The sequence below is a fragment of the Bos mutus genome, chromosome 27 (genome assembly GCF_027580195.1).
Source record: "Bos mutus isolate GX-2022 chromosome 27, NWIPB_WYAK_1.1, whole genome shotgun sequence".
In the NCBI taxonomy this organism is placed as follows: Eukaryota; Metazoa; Chordata; class Mammalia; order Artiodactyla; family Bovidae; genus Bos; species Bos mutus.
Genome location: NC_091643.1, coordinates 30,432,701 through 30,445,208, shown reverse-complemented (window position 1 = coordinate 30,445,208; position 12,508 = coordinate 30,432,701). Strand labels below are relative to the sequence as shown.

Genomic DNA, 12,508 nt, shown 5'->3' with positions numbered 1-12,508 from the left:
CAGACCCCGCCCCGCCCGACAACTCTGCCCCCTCACGGATCGTGCGAGCTCCCGCGTCCCGGCGACGCTGCGCAAGCGGTTCCGGGCTGCCGCTTGGTTGTGGTCCCGGTTCTGCTCTAGAACGCCGCCTCCCTGGAGGCCCGCGCGCTCCCCCACTTCCTGCTCCGGCCCAGTTCCCGCGCTCGGTTTGAAGATTCCGTCCCGCCCCGGAGGCAGAGCTCGTGTCCAGCCAGCCGCAGAGGAGCCACGGGTTCCGCCCCCCGCGAAGGTTTTGGAGGTAAACGGAGGCCGGACCCCGGGGCAGAGAGCAGGACATTACCAGCGGGCCTTCCGGGAGAGTAAACCGTCTCTTCCCGCCCATTCTCACTGCCCCTTCCCCCACTAGCCCTCCAGGCTTTTCTGTCCACGGGATTCTCCAGGCAGGAATACTGGAGCGGGTTGCCATGCTCTCCTCCAGGGGGTCTTTCCGAGTCACGGATCGAACCCAGGTCTCCCTCATTGCAGGCGGATTCTTTACCATCTGAGCCACGAGGTTTACTTCTGTATAAATCAGGGCGATATTTTGTTTACTTCGTTCTGTGTATGGCTACATACACAGTGCTTATATGTGCTCTTACATTGTGGTAATGTCTTTTCAACAACCCTTGTAGGAATAACAGTTCGCACCTGGGCTTTAAAAGGTTGGTTTGCTTTTGGTAAGGGTTATGCAACTCAGATCCTAGGAATAAAGCCTTTATGCCTCCCAGATTGAGAAAAGACCAGTGTTTGGCAGTCCCTTTGTTGCTGCATAAAACTGAAGACTAGGACCTACTCCCAACCTGAAGAGTGGTTGGCATACAGTTATTTGTAAGAGATAACTAGTGGACTAGCTTTTTTAAACCAGTCCCATCACCCCATAGTGAGGCTCAGGTCGCTTCCTGTACTAAACTTTCTTATCAAAATGATGCTCCAGTTAAAGCAGTAGGAGTGGGTTTTGTGTAAATTACACTAATTTACGTAGAGAAACTTTAGAGGAAAACAGTTGGCAATGTCTTCTGAGTTTTGAAATTTCTTTTTATAAAGGTGTCTCCCAGGTGTCAGTACTTGATCTGGGCCTCCAGGGGAAAGACTTGGGGGGAAGGTGGGTGGCACTCCAGGTGAGAGAAATGTGCAGGAGTGGGCCAGATCTTGCAGGCAGTGGTCCTTATGGTTCATTTGGTGAGAAGGCTGAATAGTAAGACATCAAATGGGCAGTGGTTTAGGGCCAGATTTTGAAGAGTTTGGACTTACTGAGGTAAACTTGAGTGTGTGTTGTGATGCTCTGAATCATTAATGAGTGATTAATTATGGAAACGTTACATAAATGGTCTTAAAAATTTTTTTTATTGGAGTATAGTTGAGTTACAGTGATGATTAGTTTCAGGTGTACAGCAAGAGTGATTCAGTTATGCATATATCATTCTTTTTCAGATTTTTTTTCTCATATAAGTTGTCACAGAATATTGAATAGAGTTCCCTGTGCTACTCAGAAGGTCCTTGTTGGTTATCTGTCATCTATATAGTAATGTGTATATGTGTTAATCCCAAGCTCCTGATTTATTACTCCCACTCCCACCACATTTCCCCTTTGAGATGGCTGGATGGCATCACCAACTCAATGGACGTGAGTTTGAGTAAACTCCGGGAGTTGATGATGGACAAGGAGGCCTGGCGTGCTGCGATTCATGGGGTCCCAAAGAGTCGGACACGACTAAGCGACTGAACTGAACCATAAGCTTGTTTGCAATATCTGTCTGTTTTGTAAATAAGTTCATTTGTATCGTTTTTTTTTAAACTTAAGATTCCACATATGAGTGATACGGTAGGATATTGTCTTTCTGTGTCTGACTTCATTTAGTTTGATAATCTCTAGATTCATCCCTGTTGCTGTAAATGGCATTATTTTACTCTTTTTTATGGCTGAATAATATTTCATTGTATATGTATACTGCATGTCTTTATCCATTCCTCTGTTGATGGACATTCAGGTTACTTCCATGTCTTGGCTACTGAAAATGGTTTTAAGGGTGATTAGTCTGGCAGAATTAGGCTGTTTGGTTGGGAAATCCTGTGAGCAGGGTAGAAAGGTGAAAGAATAAAAAAAAACCAAAAAAACAGTGCACCACTGAATGTTTTCTTCCTTACAGGAGACTTTTGGGAAGTTTAAATTTGAGTTACTCTGTTCAAGCATAGACAAAATGATTGAAGGAAGGGGGAAAAAGAAAAAGTCAATCAGTATACTTAATTATGTAAAGAGTATATTTCATCTGGGAAATAAACTGAATTACTGTAAATGAAGTTTTAGTCACATACTCTATTATGAATACTTTAGCAGTGGGAGAAATAGTGTAAATGTATTACAAGAGGCCCTGAAAGGAATGATATTAAGAAAACATTGCCAAATATTAGAACATTACTAAATATTAGAACTGGAACATACATATCAGAAAACACAAAATACTGTTGAAACTATTCTCAGGACAGAGGGAGAAGTTGTAGTGGGGAATAGAAATTGACTTGTGATTAGACAAACTAGGAGAACTGGGCTGGAGAGAACCCTGGGAGGCAGGCTTCAGCTCTTCTGGTGTGTGTGTGTGTGTGTGCTCAGTCAGGTCTGACTCTTTGCGGTCCCACAGGCTAGCCTCCTCTGTCCATGGATTTTCCAGGAGTACATTGCCATGCTGTTCTTCAGTGTATCTTCCCAACCCAGGGATCCAACCCTCATCTCCTGCAATGCAGGCAGATTCTTTACCACTAGCATGGAAGCCAGTAACCATGAAGCGTGTACCGACTGTCCAGGTGGTAAAGTGTCAACAGATGAGCAAGTCTAGCCATAATCCTAGGGAAACCAAGGCTACTTAGGTTGGCTTCTGAGTCATCTCTGCACCCCTGTTCTCACTGCCCTCTCTCTCTCTCTACAGTTACTCTAAAAATACTCAGCCAGCCTTTTTCCAGCCTGACTAGCTTTAGTTATAAAATCGGTATCCAAAATGGTTAAACAATCTTTCCTGTGCAAATCTAGGAAATAAAAGAGCGCTTAAGCCTGCTATTTTAAAATACAATAAATATTTTTCTTTGGGGCTTGGAAATTGTTACAAAAATAGTTATGGTCCCTATGTGAAAAGGGGTTTTCATGTTTAATTATATATATACAATAATAATAGTTTCCCCACCCGTTGTTAAAAGCACTTCTAAGTGGTGATATTCTCCCAGGGTGTAGGGATAAGGAATATGACGGTCCAAAACCAGAATTCCAGATGCTTTCCTGTTCTCCACTTCCTCTGCTTTTGTCGTTCACACCTGCTGCTTGGATAGTCTAAGCTCCAGTTGTCTTTCGACCCCGCTGTTACAATTTTAAAACTGTGCAAAGAACAAGAGAGCATAATGTATTTTGAACTTCTCTCTCTCTCTCTCTTTTTTTTCTGTTGACATGGATGGATTCCTCAGTCTAGTAAGTGTTAAATTGGCTTTCTATTGTGACCCTGACTTTTATATATACTTCTGTGGTCATACTAACATTTTTACAAAACCAGAAAAATTTTTTCCTGATACTCTTAAGTGTGAACATCCACATGGTTATTTTTAGCCAGTTATTTGTTAGATACTAGTCAGTTCACATCTGATTGGATTCTGTAGTTTATTTTCTTCATTATGTAATTGGTGGACTTTATTAAAGGTTAGTTTCATAAAGTCAGTTCTCAGCTAGGAGACTAGTGGTCTCCTAGCTGTCTAAATGGAGGAGACTTTTATCCATGTGTGAAGCAGATTAAAATAATACTCAGAATCTAGCAATAAGGAGCAGCAGCACTTACATTGAAAAATTAACACAGTTGTATTAAAAATTGCCCCATCTCTTCAATGAAATTGTATTCCTTTCCTAGGCATATGTGTTATGAAATTTATGTTGATAGAATTTTATTTCTGTTTCTTGGTTTATAATTTTCATGTGGATTGAATCTAACTCAGAGAATGAAATTTCTTAGTCTGAGTCAAATTTGAAATCTGTGGATAACATGTGTTTTTTCCCCTGACAGTGTCCTAATATTCCCACACTCTCTTAATCTTCTAGGGTGATTCTGTTTTTCCTTCCAGAAAATATGTTATTTGCTCGTGAGTTTATGTCATTGTAAAGTTTTCTGCTAGCATTCAAGAGTAGGTTTATCAACATAATAAAGTCCTAGATATGCGTTGCCAAAGGAACATGGGGATTTTGCCCTCAAATGCTTTAGTATATGATACTGTGTCACTTAAGAGAAACTAATATATCTGTTTTCTGCATACATAAATTACAACATAGTTGAAACTAGTGAAGAAGGAAACTATTAGTTATTTCTATTTTTTTGTAAAAACTAGGCCAAAGCTTGCTGGCTTTAAAAACAATTTTTTGGGCAGGTCTTTGGATCTCTCACCTGAACTCACTTAGGCTTACTCAAGCATTGAGTTCAGGTGATCGTTTAAAATGGCTTAACTCCCATATCTGATAGTTAGTGGTACTGGCTAACAGCTGGGATACCTTGGTACCAGGAAAAAACTCTGTGAGGTTTGAGCTATAGTGTGAGGTTCTCAGAGCAGAACTCCAGGATCGCCAAATCCCATGCAAAATCACTTATTAAACCTCTACTTGCTTCGCATTTGTCAATGTGACCTTGGCCAAAACCAGGCACATGGCCAGGGCCAGAGTCTATACGGGAGTGGTCTTAGATGGCAGCTCTTGATGGGAGGAATGCCAGAGAATTTGTCCCTATTTTTTTCTCTACACTGGCAGCTTTTCCCCTCTTCTAAAAATCCTTTTTCCTTTGTAAGTAAATCATAATCCATCCCAAATCGGGAAAGTATTGCCGGACTCCCTTACCTTGGTATGGCTAACATGGAAGCTTTGTATTCAAACAAAAACATATGTCATTAATAAAAGGGTTAAAATGCAATCATTTCAATTTACTAATCATGAAAATACAGTTATTAAATTAACAGAGATGAAGATTGATTTGGGGCTTCCCTGGTGGCTCAGATGGTAAAGAATCTGCCTGCAATGCAGGAAACTGGGGTTCGAGCCCTGGGTCAGGAATATCCCCTGGAGAAGGAGCCTCCCAACTTCAGTATTCTTGCCTGGAGAATTCCATGAACAGAGGAGCCTGGTGGGCTAAAGTCCATGGTGTCTTTTTTAAAACCATGCTTATGATTACCATACATCCCAAACCAAAACTAGCCAATATTGTAATTTCTCATTCATACACTGGTTATCCTCCCAACTAATAGCTGTTTGAGGAGAAAAGAAGAACAGTGGGCCAAAAAGGAAAAGGGAGCTAAGAATTGTACAATGGTGCCTTAGAAATGAATTCTGCAGTAGGAAATAATAGCACAGGAATGCCACCCACCATCTGGGCCAGGTAGATGGCACTTGATGTAACAAAATGGTTATAGTAATGCATAGTGATGCAAAAAAACCCACAAAAACCCACATATTTACATGAAGTATTGTAATTTGTAAAACATTTTCATATTGCACGTGTCCTCAAGATAACTACCTAAAGATATGTTACTTGTCTTTTTGCAGCTGATTACAGTTTAGGGAACTTCAGGTCTCCTGCCTTGCAGGTGGATTCTTTGCCATCTGAGCCAGCAGGGAAGCCCATGAACTTCATTAATGGTTCAGAACTGTAGCACTGTCAGATGAAAGAGCCAGAATCTAAAGATTTCTGATAGCCAGTCCTCCTGTCCTTGTTTCACATTGAAACTTCATGCAAAACACGCTGTGGAAGCAGACAGAGAAACAAGCAGAAATGAATTTTGAAGTTTTACAAGACACAATATATTCCAAAGACGGAAATTGACATCCTTGTTTGTTTTGTTTTAGTTGTAATTGATAGAAGTCCTACAGGGGACAGATTTAGTCTTCCCATACTCCTGATCCAATGAAGAGAAAATGGGAAGCAACACTGAAGCAGATTGAGGAGCGAGCATCCCATTATGAGAGGAAACCATTGTCCTCGGTGTACAGACCGAGGTTGTCCAAGCCAGAAGAACCACCTTCCATTTGGAAACTGTTTCATCGGCAAACTCAGGCTTTTAATTTTGTTAAAAGCTGCAAACAGGTAATTGTACTCATCTTTTTCTTTAGGGCTACTATAACTTAAGATTTCTAAAAAGACTCTGTTGTCTGTCTTCATTTCAGGCCACATATTTTACCAGAAGAATTTAATTGCAGTCTTTTTATACTATTTAGGAAAAATATCCCTATGAATCATTAACCATTTACTTTATATGAATAATGAAAAAGGGTGACATATCTGGTGCCAAATAGTTTAAAAATTTTGTAATGACTTGGAAATGAAGCTATGCTTAGAGGAAAAATGACTGTTCGTGGACTGAAAAATAATAGTATGAGTTTAAAACTAAAATAATACCCACAGAAATATCAGCAAAGAGAGTGAGTGGTGTGTGGGATTTTAAGGATGAAATTAGGGATCAGAGATTTGAATTGGAACAATGGCAAATGACAATGTCTCAGATGTCATAGCATTGATAAGCCCTGGAACTTAAATCATTCTACCAGAGCACCCATGTTTCTCTCTCTCTTCTGTCCCCTTTGTGTTTTGGAGTAGTAGAGTGGATTTCTCATAATTCCCAACACATTAGGATAGCGGGAGGAAGATGTGCTTGCTGCATGCTTGCCTTACAAAGGGGATGGTACTCAGAAATAAACAAGCAGCTGTGTATTGCACATCGTTTGCTTCTTGGGCCCTGTTGGGAATATAAAAAAATATAATGAAAAGAGGCATGTATCCAGCATAAATCCGGCATAAGTGAAATATATTGTGATTCCACTCATTGATGATCTATAAAAATATGCTAAATGTTTTTAAGGAGGAGGACCTTCTTTCCCTAGTAACTTGTTAAAGTTAAGCATTTTAAAACTTTGCTTAAGCTTTTGAGATTAACAGGCAAATATATTTTTTAAGTGGCTCCCATGTTTTTTGTATGTTCTAGGGAATTTATTAATTTTATAATAGTGTTCAGGTAGTTTTAAGAATTACATAAATTAGTAAAATTACAGTAGGAAGTCAAATGATTACAAAATATTTATTTTTTTTCTTTTTAGTGTGGATGTTCGCGCCTTAAACATGTATTACCTGAGTGACTAAATAGAAGTAAAAACAACTAGATTTTGACTGGCATTGATTTAGTGATTAATTTTCTTATTTTTAATAATACAAATGTTCCAGTTTTTGACAATTTGGTAAAATTCTATATGAACATTTACTAGCTATAGTTGATTTTGAATTTGCATTTTTACTGATTTTTGATAGTTTTGATTTTATAAAGGAAGTTCATGTATTTGCTTTGGAATGCAAAGTGGGTGATGGACAGCGCATTTACCTCGTAACAACCTATACTCAACTTTGGTTTTATTATAAATCCCGGTAAGTAGCTTTTAAAAGACAGCACGTTGAAGTTACATTTCCTTCATCTGGAGATGCTTGTGAAGTTAAATCAGGCTGCCTGGGCTTTCATAGTTCCCAATCACCAGTTAGTTACTCCTTTACTAGTAGAATTGAATTCTGAAGTTTCCTTGTCATAAGCAACACTGAATCTCAGCAGGTGCTAGGAGAGAAAAATTGTGTGTGTTTGAATTCCTGTGCCACGTGATGACGCGATTCCCCCATCACTTTTTTGTTCAAATTAGTATAAATGTTTTATTTGCATGTGATATCACTAAGCAGTTTATCAATCAATTCAACATCTGTTCTTAATAACCCATATTAAAGTCATACATCTTTTTTCAAATTACTCAAATGACACCTTTATTTTTAGTTAATTTTCATTTATGGATGCCTTTCAGTTTTCTATCACCTGGACAGAGCCATGAATTCTGTCAATTTTTTCCATTTCTGGCATTTGTAGAGATCTCTGCAAATAGAGAAATCTGTATATATATCTTCCCCTGGCTAACGTCACACCTTTTTCTCCCCTGAGCATTCTTAACGTCTGAGGCCAGAGCCGGGGCCAGACTGAGAGGAGAGTGGGCACACTGTTTTTATTGCTGCTTCTGTTTTACCTTTCCCTTCTTAAAGTCGTACTCCTCTTGGTACCAGTGAGAATGAAATTGCAGATGTGAGCGTTGAAAGCTCCTTCAAGTCAGATGATTCAGAATGTGTGTAAGCAGTTTTTAAAATATTCTTAATGAAAATGTGAAAGTTAAAAATTTTCTTTAAAAATTCAGGGACTCCCAAGTATATGTGATCCCGGGATCCCAGTTTGAGAAAGTTCTTTTCTCAAACAAAATTTGCTTCATGGTAATATCAAAAGCAAATGTAAAAGTGATGTCTGATATCAAAATCATCTGTGAATAAATAACAGTATGAAGTTAGACTGTATTTTCGTTAAGTAGTGTTACAGAATGTGATTATTATATCTTGTTTGATGGAAACTCTTGATACTGTGATCCGTAAACTTGGGGTCAGCAGTTGTTCATTTTATCTTGTCTTCACAATGTCATAGTTGTATGTCATTAAATCACAGTTAATATGCTATTTTGAGATACAAGAGCAGCTTCTATGATTTAAAAAGAATGAGATATAAGCCTAACAATCTTGAATTATTCAATTCAGAAGAAATCTCTTACACTGCTATGAAGTCATTCCTGAAAATGCTGTGTGCAAGCTTTATTTTGATTTGGAATTTAACAAACTTGCCAATCCAGGAGCTGATGGGAAAAAGATGGTTGCATTACTCATTGAGGTAAATTTCAGACTCAGGTTTTTCTCCTTATGTCTACTTGTATATCTTTTCGTCATTCAGTCCTGAAAAGAATTAAACGAATCCAGCCCATGTAACATAAAGGTTCAGTGTTTCTCCTCCTTTTTCTTGTTGCTTGTACTTTTGCCTTTCATTCCTTAATAGCACTCCTCAGAGTAAACCTCTGAAAAGGAGGAGGTTTCAGTTTGTGTTTGTATATTTCATAATATTACTGTATCCAATTAAAAAAAAACAAGAAAAGTGGCAGTTTGGGAATTTTCTGTTTCTTATATATTCTTTTACATTACAGTTGATTCTGAATATCAAATGAAGTAATTTTATAGTAGAAATTGAGTTCTGAGATAAAATTCAAGAAAATTCAGATAAAAATAGCATGAGAATTTTTGAGCTGACAGAAATTTTGGAAACTATTCTTACATCATCATAAATGAGGAAGCTAAAGCCTAGAGAGACTTAATTCCAGTTCCAGGTCCAACAACTAGTTACTGGCAAAACCTGGTCTAGAAACATATCATTATTTTTAACAAAGAGAAAAGTGTAGTTCTAGTATTTATTTTTGATTTAGCAATGTCAACTAGGAAGTTAGTAATAAAAGGAATATGGGCTTGTGCGACTAAGCTCTATTAGGTTCATTTATAAAATCTTTTAAGATTGTATTGGTTAAGGTGTACTATATTAACTATTGTTTGGCCTCAGAGTAGGTATTAACAGTAACTGTTTTTTGTTTTAGATGTTAACTGTAGATGACTCATAATGTTAGAAATACATCCAAATTAAAATGTTTTTGATTAAGAATATCTGCTGATTATGATCGATATCTACATGTTTTATTATGTTTATTTGAAAAAGATATTCAAATGCTGTTTAAAAAAAAATTAGCTTTCTCCTGGCTTTGAAGCAAAAAAGTACACATAAGTTCCCCTACCCCTCCCAGAAAACAGCAAAAAAGTTATGTTTTTCTTAAGGTAGCCATTGGACTCTTAAAAATAAATTTAAATGTTTTATTTCATTATAGTTGTTATGTTTAATTTTTAACCTGAATTACATTTTAAATAATTGATAAACACTGACTCTCTTCTGATGTATGATATACACTTCTACTACCTAAGGAAGTGGTCTCTGGCGAACAAGGAGTTAAGATTGAGACTTTTTTCCACTGACACTTTAATACTGTTAAAAAAGAAGTACTTCATTGTATTAGAAACTAGAAACTTATCCCTAAAGGAATCAATACTAGTGCAAATCCTATTTTTAATAATGATTAATGAACATTGGTATGGCAAAGATCATGTAGGTATTTTTTCTTTTTCATTCTTTACACTCTTACACAAATTAGTCTTGAACCACTAATCTTTTACATCAGCAAAAGTTGGAAAAAGTTGTAGAAATCTGAATTTAAAATTATACAGCATTTTTATTTAACACATTTACTGTGTTGATAGAAAATTATTAGGATTATTATACTTATATGATCTTATAAATGATTATATTGAAATTAATTTCATTTATTAGTTACTTTGTAATAAGCTTATAATCCAGTAAGTACTTTTCCTTTAGAGTCTCTGTGAGGAGGTGTAAGTTAGATTAACTGTTACAACAGATTGTTAATAAGTAACTGGCTAATCATAACTAGTGATAATATATAATGGTCTTTGATTCAGTAACTTAACTGACAATTTCAGTAAGCAACTTCTGCCAAATGGAGTGAATTCTGGTGCTTAAAGTGTTTTATAAAACTGTTGATAGGTAACATCACTCAAATAATTTATTTTAATGTCTGGATTTTACAATTTAAATATTTAAATAAATTAAAAACTTTAAAAATTGAGTTAAGTTACAGTATTATGTTAGTTTCAGGTGTACAATATAGTGATTTAAAACTTATAGATTGTAAATTTTATTTTAAATTTAACTTGGAAAAGAGAAGGGAATTATGAATATTTTTATTACCTCAGAATTACTACATTAATTCTGTAGAGCTCCAAAGTTCAAAACTCCACTTTATTAATTTATCAAAATCCTTTCAGTCTGTCCTGTTGTCAGTGTGGCTAAGCATTGAGAATACAATGGTTAGCCCAAAGAGGCATGATTTCTGCTTTTGTAGTTTATCGTGTAATGGAGGATAATAAGTTAGGAGAGATTTACTTCCATAATAAAGGCCTAAAACTAAAATGGCATAAACAAGACAGAAAGTTATTTCTCTCTCATGTAACACCTGGATGTGACTCTACTGTATTAGAGATGAGGCTTGTTGCTTTGCTGTTCTAAGACGCCTTTATTTACATTGTCCAAGAGGGCTCACCACCCCTGTGTCTGCATTTTAGTCCGTGGAACAGGGGGAAGGGTGAGCATGCCTGTCAGCTTTCAGACTGTAATGTAGAAGCGGAATATTGTCCTTCAGCTCACATCCGTTGTCCAGAACTTGGTCACATGGCCCCCACCTTACTGCAAGGGAGTCTGGGAAACGTGGTCCTTTTTCTGGATGATATTGTATCTATCCATAATCAGGGTTCAATGACTACAGAAGCAGGAGAGAACAGATAGTGAGAGAGATTCTCTGTAATATAGAGGAAACTTATCAAAAATTTCATGCAAGTTAACATAAAACAGCAGCTATGTAAGTGCTGCAACTGGAGGTAGAGTATATGGGGGAATTTGATGTAGATAAGGCAATTAGGAGGCCTTCTCAAAAAACTTACTGAAGGAGAGTAGGATCAGAGAGCCTGGTGGGAGATGGCATGCTATAAGAATGTCAAAATAACATTAATAAACACAATGTATTGCTTAACTATTAGGTGTCTAGGGCTTCCCTCAGAGCTCACTTGGTAAAGAATCTGCCTGCAATGCAGGAGACATGGGTTCAATCCCTGGGTCGGGTGGATCCCCTGGAGAAGGAAATGGTAACCCACTCCAGTATTCTTGCCTGGAGAATGCCATGGACGGAGGAGCCTGGCAGGCTACAGTCCACGGGGTAACAAGAGTCAGACACGACTTAGCGACCAAACCACCACCACCATTGGGTGTCTAATCCCAAGATAACCCTGAACGGTGGTTCTTAGTATGTCCATTTTGCAAAAGAGAAGACTGAGGCTTCATAAGTGACCCATCTGATGGCTGCACAGCCAGTGCTTTTACGCAGTTATGTGTACCAAGCACTGGGCCAACTCTTTACTCTCAGTTTTCTGCTGCTTAACAACAACCCGAAAAGTTGGGTTCCAGCATTATCCCATTTTGCAGTTGAGTAATCAGCCCTGGGATTTCTTTGGAAGGAATGATGCTAAAGCTGAAACTCCAGTACTTTGGCCACCTCATGCGAAGAGTTGACTCATTGGAAAAGACTCTGATGCTGGGAGGGATTGGGGGCAGGAGGAGAAGGGGACAAAAGAGGATGAGATGGCTGGATGGCATCACTGACTCGATGGACGTGAGTCTGAGTGAACTCCGGGAGTTGGTGATGGACAGGGAGGCCTGGCGTGCTGCAATTCGTGGGGTCGCAAAGAGTCGGACACGACTAAGCGACTGAACTGAATGTTAGGTTTGGACTTGACTAAAGTGACAGATTTGTTAAGTGGCAAAGCTAGAACTCAAACCTAGGTCTTTCTGATTTTTTATTGAAGGATAATTGCTTTACAGAATTCTGTTGTTTTCTGTCAAACCTCAACATGAATCATCCATAGGTATACATATATCCCCTCCCTTTTGAACCTCCCTCCCATCTCCCTCCCCATCCCAC

General features: G+C 38.0%; 1 protein-coding gene across 1 annotated transcript in view; it reads left to right on the top strand.

Annotated features, from left to right (window-relative positions):
* Window positions 1-15: 15 nt before the first annotated feature.
* The window catches only part of PRIMPOL (primase and DNA directed polymerase), a 50,583-nt gene continuing 38,090 nt past the window's right edge, over window positions 16-12,508 (top strand). The window contains 4 exon segments of the mRNA XM_070364073.1: window positions 16-277; window positions 5,873-6,110; window positions 7,342-7,439; window positions 8,628-8,757. Of these exon segments, the coding sequence (XP_070220174.1) occupies window positions 5,931-6,110; window positions 7,342-7,439; window positions 8,628-8,757 (408 nt within the window). The 5' untranslated portion in view covers window positions 16-277; window positions 5,873-5,930.